This window comes from Oncorhynchus gorbuscha, linkage group LG22, assembly GCF_021184085.1.
Source record: "Oncorhynchus gorbuscha isolate QuinsamMale2020 ecotype Even-year linkage group LG22, OgorEven_v1.0, whole genome shotgun sequence".
In the NCBI taxonomy this organism is placed as follows: domain Eukaryota; kingdom Metazoa; phylum Chordata; class Actinopteri; order Salmoniformes; family Salmonidae; genus Oncorhynchus; species Oncorhynchus gorbuscha.
Genome location: NC_060194.1, coordinates 32,855,293 through 32,875,282, shown reverse-complemented (window position 1 = coordinate 32,875,282; position 19,990 = coordinate 32,855,293). Strand labels below are relative to the sequence as shown.

General features: G+C 42.3%; 1 protein-coding gene across 1 annotated transcript; it reads right to left on the bottom strand.

Annotated features, from left to right (window-relative positions):
- Nucleotides 1-245: 245 nt before the first annotated feature.
- Nucleotides 246-18,133, bottom strand: LOC124009973 (matrix metalloproteinase-14-like). Its single transcript, XM_046322243.1, has 10 exons — nt 17,604-18,133; nt 5,600-5,748; nt 5,267-5,389; nt 4,701-5,008; nt 4,083-4,244; nt 3,739-3,905; nt 1,923-2,061; nt 1,630-1,780; nt 1,032-1,147; nt 246-880 (listed from the first exon to the last, which is right to left on the bottom strand). Exons 1-10 carry the CDS (start codon nt 17,700-17,702, stop codon nt 504-506), a joined length of 1,791 nt encoding a protein of 596 aa, XP_046178199.1. The 5' UTR covers nt 17,703-18,133; the 3' UTR covers nt 246-503.
- Nucleotides 18,134-19,990: the final 1,857 nt, after the last annotated feature.

The window sequence follows — 19,990 nt, the reverse complement described above, 5'->3', positions numbered from 1 at the left end:
AATCTAGCATCCTCTGCTAACATGGAGCAGAACATCACATGACGCTGGTTGTAATTCTTTAACACAATAGGTGCTGGAATGGATGGATGGAGGCACTGCACATAATTATGTTCAAATAAAGCTGAAATTTACCAGGACACAAACACTGACAACAGCAACTGAAAAACCAAATTTAAAAAGGCTAAACAAACAGCGATAAGCTGGCGTCAACAACCACAATGAGAGAACAGAAGAGGGGGGAGAAATAGAGTGGGAGTGAAAGAGCAAAAGGAATCTATTCCATATTTAAGTTGGCCCCAGTAAGGAATATCTAAGCTACAGCTAACAAATATATCTTGCTCTGGCTAACCTTCGCTCAGTCTACAGATCCCTTTGACTTTAGTTCTCTCATTTTTCTCCCTCATCTCCACTTGCATTTCCCTCTGTTTGCTCTTTTCTCTCCTATACAGTCCCTCTCAACTCTTCAACCTCCTCTCGTTCCTTCTCTCTCCCTCTCCTCCCCTCTACACCTTGTCCAGTAGTGAGCGTTGACAGTAGAGGAGACGGCGTGGGGTACCGTACCTGCGGAAGAACAGCAGTGCCCCCAGAGTGAGGATCACACACGCCAGCAGCATGAGGGGAACCACCACCGCCGCCACCACGCTCGCCCCTCCGCCAGATCCTCCCTCCTCCTCGATGATGATCACCTCCGTCTCGTCTCTATCCTCCTTTCTGTCTTCCCGGTCTTGTCCTCCACCCCCTCTCCCTCCGTCGGTCTTGGGGTCCTCCTCTGGACAGCCCATCCAGTCCTTAAGAGCAGACTTGGGGTATCCAGGCTCAACACGAAGCTTCTGGTTGTTGAACTTCCAATACTTATTGGCTTTGTAGAAGTAGGTGTGTCCTGAGAGACAAATACAGTGTGGAGATAAAGATGAACAAAATAAATCCAGAGTTGGAATAACTTTTTTCCTCTAGATTAAAACAGAAAAAATACCAATTGCACGCGTGCATGCACCCACACGCACATACACAAAAACACACAGGATGGTTACCTTGGTCTCTGCTCATGATGCCAGCTTTAATATTGTCTGGGACGCCCTGCCACACACTGATGGGTTTGGGGTATTCAGGGTCCACAGAGCGTGAGTCCTCATTGTATCGATAGTACCTAACATGGGGAGAAAGAGACATGTTTCAGTTCAACGTCAGTGCATCCGCATGTCTCCAAACCTCTGGTCTGTGCTGACCTCACACCTACAGGCCTATTACTCTTCCAAAGATGTGGTTGCTCAGCTGATGTGCTCTGGGTTATGAGATATAAGTGAGCCACTGAAAGACAAAACCTGCCGGAGACAGACGTTCTGGTTCTCTTAGCTTGGCCTCTTGAGTTCAGCCGGATAACTGATATTCAGTGAGTGAATAGTATCATTGTAGCATTTCTGTGATTCACATTGCTGGTTTTAGTTCTCCATTTCAAAAGTCAGAACCACTTATTTGGGAAATTTGCTATCATCTTATGGCCAAATAGGGCAATTCATGACAGAGAAATATGTGTTCAACGTTCTTTAGTCTTGTACGCTCCACTCCACTCTGTCATGTAATGTTGACCTAAACAAAGACACAGAGACAATCAGATGCAAAAAGACTGACTTGTGTCCTCTGAAGAAGTATGTCTTGCCGGTGGGGGTGTAGAAGAGAGCAGCGTCTATTTTGTCTTTGGGTAGACCAGTTCCAATCTCCTTCAGAGGCTTGGGGTAGCCATCCTCCAGAAGAGACTCCTTGAAAACCCAGTGCCTGTCTCCTACCCGGAGTCAGAGAGAGAATCTGAATGAGTGGTTTTCCTCAGTAATGATATCTAATTTAACGGGAATAGTAGACTATGTAAATATTGTGACGGAACCTTAACAGGGGTTGTAATGTTAACAGAGTAAAGTCAAATTTACCTTTGAAAAATACAAAATTGCCATCATCCCTTTCATAAGCAGCATTGATGTTTGACGGCAGGCCCCTCCAGAAATGGCCTATTGGCATTGGGTACCCATCCAGAACCGCGTTGTTACGGACTCTCCAGAACCACTTATCCTGAAGGAGAGAAAGAGACAGGGTTAATACCTGTACAAACTAAATATACATGTACAGTGGGGCAAAAAAAGTATTTAGTCAGCCACCAATTGTGCAAGTTCTCCCACTTAAAAAGATGAGAGAGGCCTATAATTTTCATCATAGGTACACTTCAACTATGACAGACAAAATGAGGGAAAAAATCCAGAAAATCACATTGTAGGATTGTTAATTAATTTATTTGCAAATTATGGTGGAAAATAAGTATTTGGTCAATAACAAAAGTTTATCTCAATACCTTTGTTGGCAATGACAGAGGTCAAATGTTTTCTGTAAGTCTTCACAAGGTTTTCACACACTGTTGCTGGTATTTTGGCCCATTCCTCCATGCAGATCTCCTCTAGAGCAGTGATATTTTGGGGCTGTTACTGGGCAACACGGACTTTCAATTCCCTCCAAAGATTTTCTATGGGGTTGAGATCTGGAGACTGGCTAGGCCACTCCAGGACCTTGAAATGCTTCTTACGAAGCCACTCCTTCGTTGCCCGGGCGGTGTGTTTGGGATCATTGTCATGCTGAAAGACCCAGCCATGTTTCAACTTCAATGCCCTTGCTGATGGAAGAAAGTTTTCACTCAAAATCTCACGATATATGGCCCCATTCATTCTTTCCTTTACACGGATCAGTCGTCCTGGTCCCTTTGCAGAAAAACAGCCCCAAAGCATAATGTTTCCACCCCCATGCTTCACAGTAGATGTGGTGTTCTTTGGATACAACTCAGCATTCTTTGTCCTCCAAACACGACAAGTTGAGTTTTTACCAAAAAGTTATATTTTGGCTTCATCTGACCATATGACATTCTCCCAATCTTCTTCTGGATCATCCAAATGCTCTCTAGCAAACTTCAGACGGGCCTGGACATGTACTGGCTTAAGCAGGGGGACACGTCTGGCACCGCAGGATTTGAGTCCCTGGCGGCGTAGTGTGTTACTGACGGTAGGCTTTGTTACTTTGGTCCCAGCCCTCTGCAGGTCATTCACTAGGTCCCCCCATGTGGTTCTGGGATTTTTGCTCACCGTTCTTGTGATCATTTTGACCCCACAGGGTGAGATTTTGCATGGAGCCCCAGATCGAGGGAGATTATCAGTGGTCTTGTATGTCTTCCATTTCCTAATAATTGCTCCCACAGTTGATTTCTTCAAACCAAGCTGCTTACCTATTGCAGATTCAGTCTTCCCAGCCTGGTGCAGGTCTACAATTTTGTTTCTGGTGTCCTTTGACAGCTCTTTAGTCTTGGCCATAGTGGAGTTTAGAGTGTGACTGTTTGAGGTTGTGGACAGGTGTCTTTTATACTGATAACAAGTTCAAACAGGTGCCATTAATACAGGTAACGAGTGGAGGACAGAGGAGCCTCTTAAAGAAGAAGTTACAGGTCTGTGAGAGCCAGAAATCTTGCTTGTTTGTAGGTGACCAAATAGTTATTCTCCACCATAATTTGCAAATAAATTCATAAAAAATCATACAATGTGATATTCTGTCATAGTTGAAGTGTACCTATGATGAAAATTACAGGCCTCTCTCATCTTTTTAAGCAGGAGAACTTGCACAATTGGTGGCTGACTAAATACTTTTTTGCCCCACTGTATATACACACAACAACAAAGCTGATTTCAGCTATACATATATGTAATTAAGTACCTTGAACACAAACATTTCTCCTCTGAGGATGGCGATGGTGTCAAAGTGCCCCTCACAGATGTCAGGACCAAAGCCAGGGTTGTATGGGGTGTGAGTGGGTTTGGGTGGGTGGTGAGGGGAGCGTGGGTTAGGTGGAGGAGGGCGAGGGCCACCACCTGATCTACCCCCTGCAGGGTAGCGGGAGATGTAATCCAGTGTTATCCTTTACTACTATCATTACATAGGCCCTTTTTTTGTGATCTGATAAAAATGAACTCTGGGCCCTAGTTACAGCCTAGATACAGTAAAACAACTATCAGTAATGATAATGAATGATAAAGCATTTTCTCTTAGCCTTTGCTCACCATAGATTTGCTGTATTCCCCTGAGGTCATCTTCAGGCAGCTGGAAGTTCTCGGTGTCCATCCACTGGTAGAATGGAGCCATGATGGCAGAGGGGTCGTTGGAGTGCTCCAGGCCAAGAGCATGACCCAGCTCATGTACCGACACCAGGAACACATCATTGCCTAAGACCAACAGAACCATGCCAATACCATAACACAGTATCTGAGAAAGAAGGTACCATGTCATCACCATCACATTAAATTGTCCCATGAAATTCAATCTTGTATAACAATAGCTTATGCATGTATAGCAAAAGCACCATTCAAATGTAACTGACTAGAAACATCTAAAGTATTGACACCCTATTACTATGGTTTTAAATAGCAGGCCTCTCTCTCACCATCAAAACTAAAAAAAATCTGTTGAGCATTCATCTCCCCCACACAAACATGCCCTGGAGATAAGTTCAAAACACAAACACGTTGGGGCCTGTTGATGGTGTGTTTTATGGCCTGCTGCTCACAACTGCCCGGGGAGCATGATAACTCCCAACAGGTTAAACTGGTTTTCCTGACATCAGGACTCAAACATGAATTCCCGTCATAACGTTCCTCTTCCAAACACTCAAGGTCACTCACCTGACAGATCACTGTTGCCGACCGTCCAGGGCTCTGCAGAGTCAAAGTGAGTGTCTCCCCCTATGCCGTTACCGGGGAAGTAGGCGTGTGCCAAGAAGCCCCCCTCGCCATCGAAGGGACTGGCATCACCATGGAAACCCTCACCGAAGAAGAGCATGATGTCTGCCATGTCCACCACCCTGTCCCGTATGTGACTGTAGGGGATCTCCCTGAAGCGTAGAGGGGTCACATTCTCCCACACCTTGAAGGCCTTCCTAATAGCCTCATTGGTCTCATATTCCCCCACCTTAGGGGTGTAGTTCTGTATACTGAGAGATGGAGAGAGGGGGCACCATTAGAGAGAGAAGAGAACAGTTTGTGAAAGGAGGAAGATGGAGACAGGGGGAATAAGAGAGGAAACGGTGATACACTTTACTTGGTATATTAAGTCACTGGGGAATTTCTGAAAATCTGGTTGAGATGAGGGGAATTTACAGTATGACTTGACATGACTTCACCATATGGGTTGTGGGGGTTCTTTTAATTTTTACCGACACATGCACTTAAGAGTTGGAGGGCTAACCTACCAATAGGTGAGATCGGTCTTGTCCCATTTCAGGCCCTGGATAGCATAGCGCTTCTTTCTTAGGTTGCTCTTCAGCACAGTGCCAAACTTGTCTGGAACTCCACAGCGCGGCCGCTTCATCGCCCTGGCAAACACAATTCAGGGACCGGTCACACAATGCCCAGTAGAATCTCTATCTTGGAAACAGGTCATTGATTAATTTAACTTTGAATCAGTGAGTTCACACAGGTAAGACCATGCGTTTTCCTTGCCACATGACCTGACCAGAAGAAACTCTAACAAATAGGGTAATATGGTACTGAACCTGCAACAGTTTAGCATGAAAGGGACTCACTCTAAAGTGTTATTGTCGATAGAGCCGGTGATGGTCAGGCCGTAGAATCTCTGCATGGCTGTGATGGCCGTGGTGATGGAGTAAGGGGAGCGGGCAGCATGTGTCCGCAGGTCACCTGGCGGCAGGTAGCCATATTGCTGCAACCACACCTGAAACATGGAGGTTGTACTGTTACAACATGTCTCAAATGCGTGAAGAATTAATATACTATGAATAAATCAACATCTGTTGAATGTCTTCAAATAAGACAGAGTGGGCTCTGGTGTTGATATACATTTCACAATGACATAAATAACGAATAAGCTCTAATTTAGGTTTTCATATGTTTTGGCTTGCAGGAGAAGCACAATGTCCACAAACAGGTGCTGGTCATTCCAATGGGTAAGTATAAAAGTATTCAAACATCAACACTACTCTTCAGTGACTGTGTCCAGCCAGCCCAATGGGACTCTGATGTACTGAAACCAAACCAGGGCAAAATGGCACCCACAAAGACAGCTCAGATTTCACTAAAGCCCTTGTAGGGAAAATTTAAAATCCTGGTAGACAAAGACTGAACAGTGAAACTGAAAACACTCTGTTGGTAAAATATTTCCACATTGTAAGTTACGAACTATAGTACTCTGGTGTCTTTTTCATTGTGTTTGTGTGTACATGGCAAACATGGTCTCTATTGGACTTACAGAGGTATCGTTTTTGATTGAGACCATGCTCCAGATATATGTCATAATTGTTTATGAAATGTTTTATTCCAGTCGGGCCTCTGCAGTAAGGGGTGTCCTTACATCCCTATAGGTCTAGGGTGGCCTCGCTTTCCAGGCTTGTTCTTGTAAGATTACAGTGTCTGGCTGCACTAGAGAAGGTGCCAAATTATTATATATCTGACCTTACTTTCCCCTGGAAACTTATTAAACTCTGGTGCCTCCCTCTGTCTATTTGGAGCAGAACCAGTGGCTGGGTCCCAAACCTCTCCCACACAGTTTCAGCTCTGCCCTTTCTCTCCCCCCCAAACAGGAGTTGGAGGTAGTGAAAGCTGATACTTCTCTGATATTCTTTACCGAACACATCCTGACTTGAACATTGTCAATAAGCTAGCACACAGCCAGGAAGTGTTTTTCACAACTCTAAATACAATTGGTTTGATTGTGTTTGACCTTCAGCTATTTAGTTCTTCACAAAAGTAGACTAACCTCTTCAGTTGCATTAATGTCAGTCTCTATTGAAACAGCACAGTCAGTCAGTCAGTCATTTTACTGGGAATTTCTCTATGATCCCATCCAAACCTCAAAGTCAAAACCTCTCCCCCCTACCCGTCTCTCTGTCCTCTTCTCTCCCCACTCCTCCTTCCCCTCTCCCTCTCTTTTCTAATATGGAAAAGCCAAAGGCCTGAGGGTAAATTATTGTGAACAACCACACCCTGTGCACAGTCAGTACATCGTTACTATAGTGTATGTAACTTCCTGTTAGGTTGGTGTCCATGTTCCAGGAACATAAAGAACATAACAACACTTTTAATTAAATAGTAATGATGCCATTTCAGCTCCTCAGTGAATTTCATATAAATAAAAATTGTGAAACATTAAACAAGTTCTCATTTTTAGAACAATACAAAATATATTCACATCACCAAATAATTTATGAAAACACACTGTTTTGCAATGAAGGTCTACAGTAGCCTCAGCAACACTCTGTAGGGTAGCAACATGGTATAGCCGGAGGACAGATAGCTTCCGTCCTCCTCTGGGTACATCGACTTCAATACAAAACCTAGAAGGCTCATGGTTCTCACCACCTTCCATAGACTTATACAGTAATTATGACAACTTGACAAGCTGAAATTCAGCTTGGCCCCTAAGACCCTCAGAAACTTTTACAGATGCACAATTAAGAGCATCCTGTCGGGTTGTATCACTGCCTGGTATGGCAACTGCACCACCTGGTACGGCAGCTGCACCTCCCGCAACCGCAGGGCTCTCCAGAGGGTGGTACGGTCTGCCCAACGCATCACCGTGGGCACACTGCCTGCCCTCAAGGACAACTACAGCACCCAATGTCAAAGGAAGGCCAAAAAGATAATCAAGGACATCAACCACACGAGCCACCGCCTGTTCGCCCCGCTACCATCCAGAAGGAGAGGTCAGTACAGGTGCATCAAAGCTGGGACCAAAAGACTGAAATACAGCTTCTATCTCAAGGCCACCGACTGTTAAATAGCAATCACAAGCCGGCTACCACCTGGCTACTCAACCCTGCACCTTAGAGACTGCTGCCCTATATACATAGAGATGGAATCTCTGGCCACTTTAATAATGGAACACTAGTCACTTTAATAATGTTTACATACGGCTTTACTAATTTCATATGTATATACTGTATTCTACTGTATGCTAGTCAATGCCACTCCGACATTGCTCGTCCTAATATTTATATATTTCTTTATTCCATTATTTTAATTTTAGATTTGTGTATTGTTAGATACTACTGCACTGTTGGAGCTAGGACCACAAGCATTTCGCTACCCCGCAATAACATCTGCTAAATATGTGTATGTGACCAATAACATCTGCTAAATATGTGTATGTGACCAATAACATCTGCTAAATACAGTGCCTTGCGAAAGTATTCGGCCCCTTTGAACTTTGCGACCTTTTGCCACATTTCAGGCTTCAAAGATAAAGATATAAAACTGTATTTTTTTGTGACGAATCAACAACAAGTGGGACACAATCATGAAGTGGAACGACATTTATTGGATATTTCAAACTTTTTTAACAAATCAAAAACTGAAAAATTGGGCGTGCAAAATTATTCAGCCCCTTTACTTTCAGTGCAGCAAACTCTCTCCAGAAGTTCAGTGAGGATCTCTGAATGATCCAATGTTGACCTAAATGACTAATGATGATAAATACAATCCACCTGTGTGTAATCAAGTCTCCGTATAAATGCACCTGCACTGTGATAGTCTCAGAGGTCCGTTAGAAGCGCAGAGAGCATCATGAAGAACAAGGAACACACCAGGCAGGTCCGAGATACTGTTGTGAAGAAGTTTAAAGATGGATTTGGATTCAAAAAGATTTCCCAACCTTTAAACATCCCAAGGAGCAATGTGCAAGCGATAAAATTGAAATGGAAGGAGTATCAGACCACTGCAAATCTACCAAGACCTGGCCGTCCCTCTTAACTTTCAGCTCATACAAGGATAAGACTGATCAGAGATGCAGCCAAGAGGCCCATGATCACTCTGGATGAACTGCAGAGATCTACAGCTGAGGTGGGAGACTCTGTCTATAGGACAACAATCAGTCGTATATTGCACAAATCTGGCCTTTATGGAAGAGTGGCAAGAAGAAAGCCATTTCTTAAAGATATCCATAAAAAGTGTCGTTTAAAGTTTGCCACAAGCCACCTGGGAGACACACCAAACATGTGGAAGAAGGTGCTCTGGTCAGATGAAACCAAAATTGAACTTTTTGGCAACAATGCAAAACGTTATGTTTGGCGTAAAAGCAACACAGCTCATCACCCTGAACACACCATCCCCACTGTCAAACATGGTGGTGGCAGCATCATGGTTTGGGCCTGTTTTTCTTCAGCAGGGAAAGGGAAGATGGTTAAAATTGATGGGAAGATGGATGGAGCCAAATACAGGACCATTCTGGAAGAAAACCTGATGGGACGGATATTTGTCTTCCAACAAGACAATGATCCAAAACATAAAGCAAAATCTACAATGGAATGGTTCAAAAATAAACATATCCAGGTGTTAGAATGGCCAAGTCAAAGTCCAGACCTGAATCCAATCGAGAATCTGTGGAAAGAACTGAAAACTGCTGTTCACAAATGCTCTCCATCCAACCTCACTGAGCTCGAGCTGTTTTGCAAGGAGGAATGGGAAAAAAATTCAGTCTCTCGATGTGCAAAACTGATAGAGACATACCCCAAGCGACTTACAGCTGTAATCGCAGCAAAAGGTGGCGCTACAAAGTATTAACTTAAGGGGGCTGAATAATTTTGCACCCCCAATTTTTCAGTTTTTGGTTTGTTAAAAAAGTTTGAAATATCCAATAAATGTCGTTCCACTTCATGATTGTGTCCCACTTGTTGTTGATTCTTCACAAAAAAATACAGTTTTATCTCTTTATGTTTGAAGCCTGAAATGTGGCAAAAGGTCGCAAAGTTCAAGGGGGCCGAATACTTTCGCAAGGCACTGTATGTGTATGTGACCAATAACATCTGCTAAATACGTGTATGTGACCAATAACTTCTGCTAAATACGTGTATGTGACCAATAACATCTGCTAAATACGTGTATGTGACCAATAACATCTGCTAAATACATGTATGAGACCAATAACATCTGCTAAATATGTGTATGTGACCAATAACATCTGCTAAATATGTGTATGTGAACAATAAAATTGGATTTAAACATCCGGAGGACGTCCTCCAACCTATCAGAGTTCTTGCAGCATGAACTGACATGTTGTCCACCCAATCAAAGGACCAGAGAATTAATCCAGTACTGAAAGCATAAGCTACAGCTAGCTAGCACTGCAGTGCATAAAATGTGGACAGTTGTTGACTTAGAGAAAGACAACAGTTGAATAGTTTTGAACAAATGTATTTATTTAAAAATGAAGGAGAGACAAGAGAGAGAGAGCTAACTATATTTCAACGTATATATTTTTTCAGAGAGAGAGCTATATTAGGTTGTAGTTTTTTCAACATTCACTTAGCTAGCAAATGCAGCTAGCTAGTTTAGCTTACTCAAACACCCGGCTCAAACAGAGAGGGATGCTATGTTGGTTAGCTGCCTATGACTATGCAAAACTAGAACTTTTCCAAGTCAGGGTAAGCTTTTGGCTTTATTAATTGATTACGACAGTGGCCCGCTGGTGTAACAGCTAAACTGCATTGACTGAACTGCTTGATTGTAGCAGGTTTACTAACGTGTTAGTTCTAGTAGCTCTAGACTATGACGCTCTAGACTATGACGTGACAATGCTGTAGGATGTGTGTAGCAGTCAGCGGTCACGATATGAAGGTTTGGCTTGGAAAGGTTCTCGCCTGGTCACAGACAGCTGATGTGTTCTGCACTGAAGTCCACAAGCAAAAGGGAAAAGGGGAGAGGAGGAGCGCACATAGATAGTTGCGAGAAGGAATTATATATACAACGAGCAAAGTGATCATGCTGTGTGATCAGGGGTGTATTAATTCCGCTAATTCTGTTGAAAAACGTTTTTCTTAAACAGAAGCAAACAGAACAAAACAGGGATAAACATACCATAATTTCTCATTTGCAACTGTTTGACTAATGATTACACCCTAGATCAGCTAGATGCAGGCAAGAGTGTGCAATGTGAATGTGTCAATATCTGTCATATTGATTACTCAAAATTCTCTAGACACGTAGGCGTGCATGGAATGGAGGGGACTAATCTCTCTCGGGGAGACCCTGCTCTCTGTGTTAAGACTTAATATGTGAAAGAGGTCTTTCATCATGAAAAAGAGGGATGGTGAAGCGTGTAATTAATGGATTATGATAATAGAAATATAATGGAGGTGTGAGGACATGTCTTAGAGGAATAGTTTGTTTCAGGACAAGATTCAATTCTATGCTTGACATAAGGCCACAGCTGCTCTTTCTGAGGCCACTATACCTTTCATTCTAGTCTTCTATATAGGTCTTTCATAGTGTGTGTTGTTGTTAAACTGTATTTAAAATGGATGTATGAGCGAGAGAGCCATTGATCAACACTGAATACTTGTTTCAATGATATGCCTAGTGAGTCCCACTCCTCCCATCCATGGTCCCATTGGTGGGTCCACAAAGAACAGTCTTTAAGGGTATACTACTCCTAACTCTTGTCGTTTTGATCACTGAAGCCTAGAGAGTGAGTGGGCAGTGGGCAGTTATAGTGGTCCCTTTATTTGCTTTAGCTAGTTGAGTGAGTAAGACCTAGTATATAGACATTTTCCATGAACAAAGTAATAAATGAATAGCCCTAGGCTTTTTAGAGGCAAGGATATGACTTCCCTGACCTTAAAAAGACTTACATGAAATTTGGCTCGGTTCTCCAGATTACTGATCCACTTAATGTGTCACAATGACTTCCAACAAACACAACAACAGAGCATGAGAAAGAAGCCTCATAGCTTATAGCTAGATACACAATGATCTGGCCCATACAAGACACTTGGCTTCGGAGCCACAGCACACAGTATTACAAATCACAACACACACATACACTACATGGTCAAAATATGTGGACACCCCTTCAAATTTGTGGATTCGGCTATTTCAGCCACACCCATTGCTGACAGGTGTATAAAATCGAGCACGCAGCCATGCAATCTCCATAGACAAACATTGGCAGTAGAATGGCCTTACTGAAGAGCTCAGTGATTTTTTACGTGGCACCGTCATAGGATGCCACCTTTCCAACAAGTCAGTTTGTCAAATTTCTGCTCTGCTAGAGCTGCCCCAGTCAACTGTAAGTGCTGTTATTGTGAAGTGCAAACATCTAGGAGCAACAACTGCTCAGCTGCGAAGTGGTAAGCCACACAAGCTCACAGAACGGGACTGCCGAGTGCTGAAGTGCGTAGAGCGTAAAAAAAATAGTCTGTCCTCAGTTACAACACTCACTACCGATTTCCAAACTGCCTCTGGAAGCAACGTTAGCACAAGAACTGTTTGTCGGGAGCTTCATGAAATGTGTTGCCATGATCGAGCAGCCTAAGATCACCATGCGCAATGCCAAGCATCGGCTGAAGTGGTATAAAACTTGTCACATTGGACTCTTAACGATACAGCATACAATGACATTCTAGCCCTGACCCGAACCCCATCGAACACCTTTGGGATGAATTGGAACGCCGACTGCAAGCCAGACCATCGCCATATTAATGCCCATGATTTTGTAATGAGATGTTCGACGAGCAGGTGTCCACATACTTTTGGTAATGTAGTGTATATCATAAGAATCAATAAACATAAATGTGTCTGGGTGGTGTTACAACATTATCGTCATAAATATTATATGTGGCTATTACTGATAAACCTACCTGACCTCTGACTCGTCTCTACATGCACATAGTGTGTATGGGATTCCAGCTGTCTATGCAAACAGTCCTCTAGCCAGCATCAACAAGACTGAGCAAAAGAAGCAGCTCAGTTGATAGAGCATGACACTTGTAACGTCAGCGGTAGTGGTTTCAATTCCCACCACCCCCAATATGTAAAATGATTGTAAGTTCCTTACGATAAAATTGTCTGCTAAATGGCATATATACAGTTGAAGTCAGAAGTTTACATACACTAAAGTTGGAGTCATTAAAACTCGTTTTTCAACCACTCCAAAAATGTATTGTAAACTAACTATAGTTTTGGCAAGTCAGTTAGGACATATACTTTGTTTATGACACAAGTAATTTTCTTTCTTCCTGGGAAGGAGAGGAGAACCAAAGTGCAGCGTGGTTAAAGTTCATGGTTCTTTAATAAGAGAAACTAAACATGAACAGAATACAAAACAATAAACGTGGCAAAACCAAAACAGTCCTAAATGGTGCAGAAAACAAAAACAGGAAACAACCACCCAACACAAAACAGGCTACCTAAATATGGTTCCCAATCAGAGACAATGACTAACACCTGCCTCTGATTGAGAACCATATCAGGTCAAACATAGAAATAGACAAACTAGACACACAACATAGAATGCCCACCCAGGTCACGTCCTGACCAACACTAAAACAAGAAAAACACACAAGAACTATGGTCAGAACGTGACAAAGAGATCATTATTAAATATGTTTAAGTGATTAATAAGACTGAACTAGATCAAAGGTCATTCAATAATACATATTGTGTTGCACCTTTAACCAGTAGCCTAACAAATGAACAACTCTTGAAAAAATACAGACTTTTGATTGTCTTTATTAAGACATCCTCTGTATCAAATTTCAGCCAGACCGACCAGCGAGACCAATCAGCCAGACCGACTAGCCAGACTGACCAGCCAGCCCGACCAGCCAGACCGACCAGCCAGACCGACCAGCCAGACAGACCGACCAGCCAGACCGACCAGCCAAACCAGTCAGTTAGGACATATACTTTGTTTATGACACAAGTAATTTTTTAAACAATTGTTTACAGACAGATTATTTCACTTATAATTCACTGTATCACAATTCCAGTGGGTCAGAAGTTTACATACACTAAGTTGACTGTGCCTTTAAACAGCTTGGAAAATTCAGAAAATTATGTCATGGCTTAGAAGCTTCTGATAGGCTAATTGACATCATTTGAGTCAATTAGAGGTGAACCTGTGGATGTATTCCAAGGCCTACCTTCAAACTCAGGGCCTCCTTCTTTGACATCATGGGAAAATCAAAAGAAATCAGCCAAGACCTCAGAAAATAAATTGTAGACCTCCACAAGTCTGGTTCATCCTTGGGAGCAATTTCCAAACGCCTGAAGGTACCACTCTCATCTGTACATACAATAGTGCGCAAGTATAAACACCATGGGACCACGCAGCCGTCATACCGCTCAGGAAGGAGACGCGCTATGTCTCCTAGAGATGAACTTACTTTGGTGCAAAAAGTGCAAATCAATCCCAGAACAACAGCAAAGGACCTTGTTAAGATGCTGGAGGAAACAGGTACAAAAGTATCTATACCCACAGTAAAACCAGTCCTACCAGTCCACAACCTAAAACCACCATAAAAAAGCCAGACTACGGATTGCAACTGCACATGGGAACAAAGATCATATTTTGAGGAGAAATGTCCTCTGACCATCGTTATGTTTGGAGGAAAAAGGGGGATGCTTGCAAGCCCAAGAACACCATCCCAACCGTGAAGCACGGGGGTGGCTGCATCATGTTGTGGGGGTGCTTTGCTGCAGGAGGGACTGGTGCACTTTACAAAATAGATGACATCATGAGGTAGGAAAATTATGTGGATATATTGAAGCAACATCTCAAGACATCAGTCAGGAAGTTAAAGCTTGGTCGCAAATGGGTCTTCCAAAAGGACCCCAAGCATACTTCCAAGGTTGTGGCAAAATGGCTTAAGGACAACAAAGTCAAGGTATTGGAGTGGCCATCACAAAGCCCTGACCTCAATCCTATAGAACATTTGTGGGCAGAACTGAAAAAGCGTGTGCGAGCAAGGATGCCTACAAACCTGACTCAGTTACACCAGCTCTGTCAGGAGGAATGGGCCAAAATTCACCCAACTTATTGTGGGAAGCTTGTGGAAGGCTACACGAAACGTTTGACTCAAGTTAAACCACTTAAAGGCAATGCTACCAAATACTAATTGAGTGTATGTACACTTCTGACCCACTGGGAATGTGATGAAAAGCTGAAATAAATAATTCTCTATACAATTATTCTGACATTTCACATTCTTAAAATAAAGTGGTGATCCTAACTGACCTAAGACAGTGAATTTTTATGAGGATTACATTTCAGGAACTGTGAAAAACGGAGTTTAAATGTATTTGGCTAAATTGTATGGAAACTTCCGACTTCAACTGTATAAGAAGTAACATTTTTAAAACATCCCACTGATGCCAAAGTCATTTGAGCATTAGCCAATTTGTCTGCATATCTTAATAAAAGAGAATCCTCTTCTCAAAAGGAAAACAAGAAGGTCAGTCTAATATACTTAATTACGTTATCATTATGAGAAGGTTATAACTAAGACCCTGAGTATTTCCTGGTCAGGTTGTGTGGTCAGGAAACTGGGATGTAGAGTCGTTGCCATGTTACTACCCAGCAGTGCTGCTTGCAGATGTCTACTAAGTGTATGTGGCCTATGAGTAACATCCTGTCATACTGTGTATTGCCTAATTACATCATTCATAAACCTAAACCACTTTGTTCCCAAATTGCATCATCACAATGACTTATTTTCGGTTCCTTTTCATGTGGGTAGTACCCCTTCCCTCTTTTTCTCTCTCTCCTTCCTTTGGCATTTAGTCATCTCCCACTCATTCACATTTCCTTGAGACTGGTTCCCTCTTTGTACTGACTAACACTCCTCCCTTTCTCCCCCTCCCCCCTCCATCTCTGTGTCAGTCACTGTATGTGTTGTCATGGTCTGGCTGCAGTGAGACTAATTCAAGAAAAGAGGAAATCCCATGCCCACTTCCTATCTCTCCCAGAGGCCACAGGATATGACACACCTGCCTACCTTCCATGACTGGTACTATGGTCTTCACACAGCTGCTTTGAGCCCAGTCCAAACTGCTGGTCTTGATTTTCCGTTCATTTAGGGTATTATCAATCTCTCAATACCTAATGTGTAAGCTAGTGAGTGTTCTGGTGCAAAATGATGGCCAAGCATTGTAAGAGTCTGTTTGAGGGACTCATTTTACCAGTAGTATTATGTGGTTTGTTGGTGATTTACCCCAAAGCATGTAAAGGAGAAGCAGCAAAAAGCAGTCTGTCTAAATGACAAACAAACACTATCAGTGCTTCAGTTCCCTCACCTAGTAGCCTGCTTTCTGCTAAATTGGCAGTCTAATCTAGGTCAAGTGTAGTTCAATTATTCTTTACATTTGCACAGCTGGAAATACAATCCAGGCACCTACATTACGCTAAGATTACAGTTAATGCACCAGCAGTCATCTTAAAAACATCAAAAGGGCAGTGATGAAGTCAGAGCTTCCTGGGACATGATCTAGCTGACTGCATTGTCCTAAATGGCAGAGGGTGGGGTGCATAAGGGTTTAACATCATGGTAACTTCCTGTCGTCGAAACAGGCGAGTCCTCCTCCACTGCTGAACACCAGACTATCATATCCTCAGAGGCAGCCCTTAAAACTCCCCTCCCCCAGTTCAACCCTAACTCAGGACAGATGTCAACAATTATCTCTGCATCTCTTTGAACTTGGATTCTATACTGCAACTATAGCGCAATTCTAAATCCCCTCTCCTTTCAGAAAGTGCCTCTGTACCTGACCACAATACAGAGACCATGGTATTTCTCCCATTTGCCGCCTTCTTGTCTTTTTCTTTTCTCATCTCATCTTATTTTGCAGCCTCAGAATTCCTGTTGTCATGCAAGCGATCACCATTGTGGCCTGCTTCCTTTGGCTGAGGTCAGATCAATTCCACATCCACCCAGTTTTACTGTAAACTGCAATCTTGGATATCCTCGACCGCAATCTAAGTAAACCATATATTATTATTATTATTAAGCTTTTGAAATTGTACAATCATGAAAGGGATAATATTATATTCTGATGTATCTCCTTGCCTACCATACGTATACATAGGTGGCTGGTGTTTGTGGGACAAGAGGCGTAACAATAAACATGTCAGACAAGTTATTTCCAAAGAATTCTTCCCAGAACAGTTCAAACGGAATTATATTTGTCAAATGTTTGATGTATCTGAAACCAAGTAAATAAGAACACAATATTTTTGTCTTTACCTACACCACTAAATTATATTTATCTGTACATTTTTATGATTGAATTTCAATGTAGTTGGTAATGACTGTACATTTTGTGTAAATGACATTGGAAGTAAGCCGTCCCGCTAGGTTATGAATATGTGCAATACAACTTCGATCGGAAGTGACTTTTTCGTAACAGGGGAGGATAATTTAGGCAGCAGGTTAGGATAATTAGATAAAGTTTAGGAAAAGGTTTAAGGTTAGCTAAAATGCTACCCTAACCTACTACGAAAAGTATCTTCCGGTCGTAGCTGCACTCGACATAGTCACAGGCGTAGTTTTACCTACAGTTTGGCATCCCAGACTTGGGAAATTATTTCCACTTTTTTAACAGTAGGGACTATTGCTTTATAACAGATTAAATCATCATAATGCAAATAGTTTAAATAATGCATATTTGTTGCATATATTTAATAATAATATATGCCATTTGACAAAACTTTTTTCAAAGTGACAGTCATACATGCATGCATATGCATACATTTTCAATAAGGCAACATCTCCCGTTGTTATTTGTTCTTTGACCACTCACCTCGTGTTTTATATCTTGTGGTGCCGCTCCTTGTGCGCTCGAGTCCCATGCCAACACAAGAAACAGCAGTTGGGCAAACGCCTCTATCCAGAGTGCCATTTCCACGACACCCGTCCAAAAAGCCCGTTTTGCCCTCTATGACTTTTGCCTGATTCTTCAAGTAGGTATTTGTCAACAAATTTCAAGAGCCGACTAGACTACACATATAGGAAAAATGCTTCCAAATGCAAAATAAGGTGTCAAAAATATTATTATCACTTGCATCCTATGTCGAAAATATACATATTCAACGTAGCTTGCTTCAAAAGATTAACTTAATTAAAGAAAGGGGTGCGACGGGTTGCATCAATGATTTGGCATCCCAACGTTTTAACGCTCAATTTCCACTCTAACTATAATCGACCTACTTGTTTATCTTTGTCCGCAGTACTCAACGTTTTATCTAGTTCTTTGCATCTCCCCCAAACTTGTCCTTGTGATATGTTGATTCCTCTCTCACACAGCTACAGATGTGGTAGTTTGAGAGTCCCCCTCGAGGCCTTTGCTGGAAACTACTAAAACCTCCCACTTTAACATGGGGCTTTCCCTTCTGCCTTGGCATGAATGGGCACGGTTATTTTAGTTGATGACTTTCGCAGAGATGTCGGGCAAATGGTGCCCAGTCAGCCTCTGTAGGCCAGTGGCTGTCGGTAACTTTTAAGATAAGGGAGTTTTTTTAATGAACATGGCTTATTTCTATTACAGCATATTGGATGACTGTCATTCATATTCCATTCACCCAGCTCAATGTAACATCGATAGGTTTGGGCTACTACATGATATTAACATTTTCCCTACACCCATCATCCTATCCTATGAATGAAAGTATACAACATAGATGCACAGGTCCAGAGGAAAATTAGGTGACAGACAATGACACATTCAATACCACCTTGCAATCTCCTGCCTTCATCTAGCTGATCAAGGGTGTAATCATTAGTCTAACAGTTGCAAACAAGAGTTTCTATTGGACAAATTCAGGTATGTTTATCCCCATTTCGTTCCGTTTTCTTCTGTTTAAGAAATGTTTTTCAACAGAATCGTCAGAATGAATACACCCCTGATCAAACACAAACACAGTTCACTTTCATGGCAGCCACATACAAACAGCATGATCATTTTGCTTATTGTATAAATCATGGGCACCACTTTGGTTTTGGAAGTGTGGGGGGCATAACCTGTGTGTCCTCCCCCAGAATTTCTTTGGGCCTCTAAAGCTAATTTCATGCATTTTCATACAATTCAATATGCTGTCTTTATTTAGAACAAGAAGTCAGCAAACATTTCCACAGTCATCAAGCTAGTTAAGAGCGTAAAGGCTTTCTTCCTGGGAAGGAGAGGAGAACCAAAATGCAGCGTGGTTAAAGTTCATGGTTCTTTAATAAGAGAAACTAAACATGAACAGAATACAAAACAATAAACGTGGCAAAACCAAAACAGTCCTAAATGGTGCAGAAAACAAAAACAGGAAACAACCACCCAACACAAAACAGGCTACCTAAATATGGTTCCCAATCAGAGACAATGACTAACACCTGCCTCTGATTGAGAACCATATCAGGTCAAACATAGAAATAGACAAACTAGACACACAACATAGAATGCCCACCCAGGTCACGTCCTGACCAACACTAAAACAAGAAAAACACACAAGAACTATGGTCAGAACGTGACAAAGAGATCATTATTAAATATGTTTAAGTGATTAATAAGACTGAACTAGATCAAAGGTAATTCAATAATACATATTGTGTTGCACCTTTAACCAGTAGCCTAACAAATGAACAACTCTTGAAAAAATACAGACTTTTGATTGTCTTTATTAAGACATCCTCTGTATCAAATTTCAGCCAGACCGACCAGCGAGACCAATCAGCCAGACCGACTAGCCAGACTGACCAGCCAGCCCGACCAGCCAGACCGACCAGCCAGCCCGACCAGCCAGACCGACCAGCCAGATCGACCAGCCAGACCGAGCCGCCTGCACACCGACCTCCACCAGTCTAGTCAGTAACTCACCTCTCTCCCAACACAATTTCCTTCCCAGTTCACATCTTAAAATGTTTTCATTCCCAACGGTAAGGTTTGGAAAAAAAACACATCAAAATAAACACATGCACCTCAAATATACATTAACACACAGAAACAGCAAATCCTCCATATAATTAATCTCAAATGACTAGTTGTACTGTAGAGCTCTTTTTACTTGCACACAATATAGCTGGTTCACCCAGTCCTGTCCCTAGGGGTCCACCACCCTGCAGTACCCCAACCCAACGCACCCCACTCAGCTTTAGGATCTTAGTGAAACAGACATTTTTTGTTTTGCGTGTGCTAGGCCTAGGCCA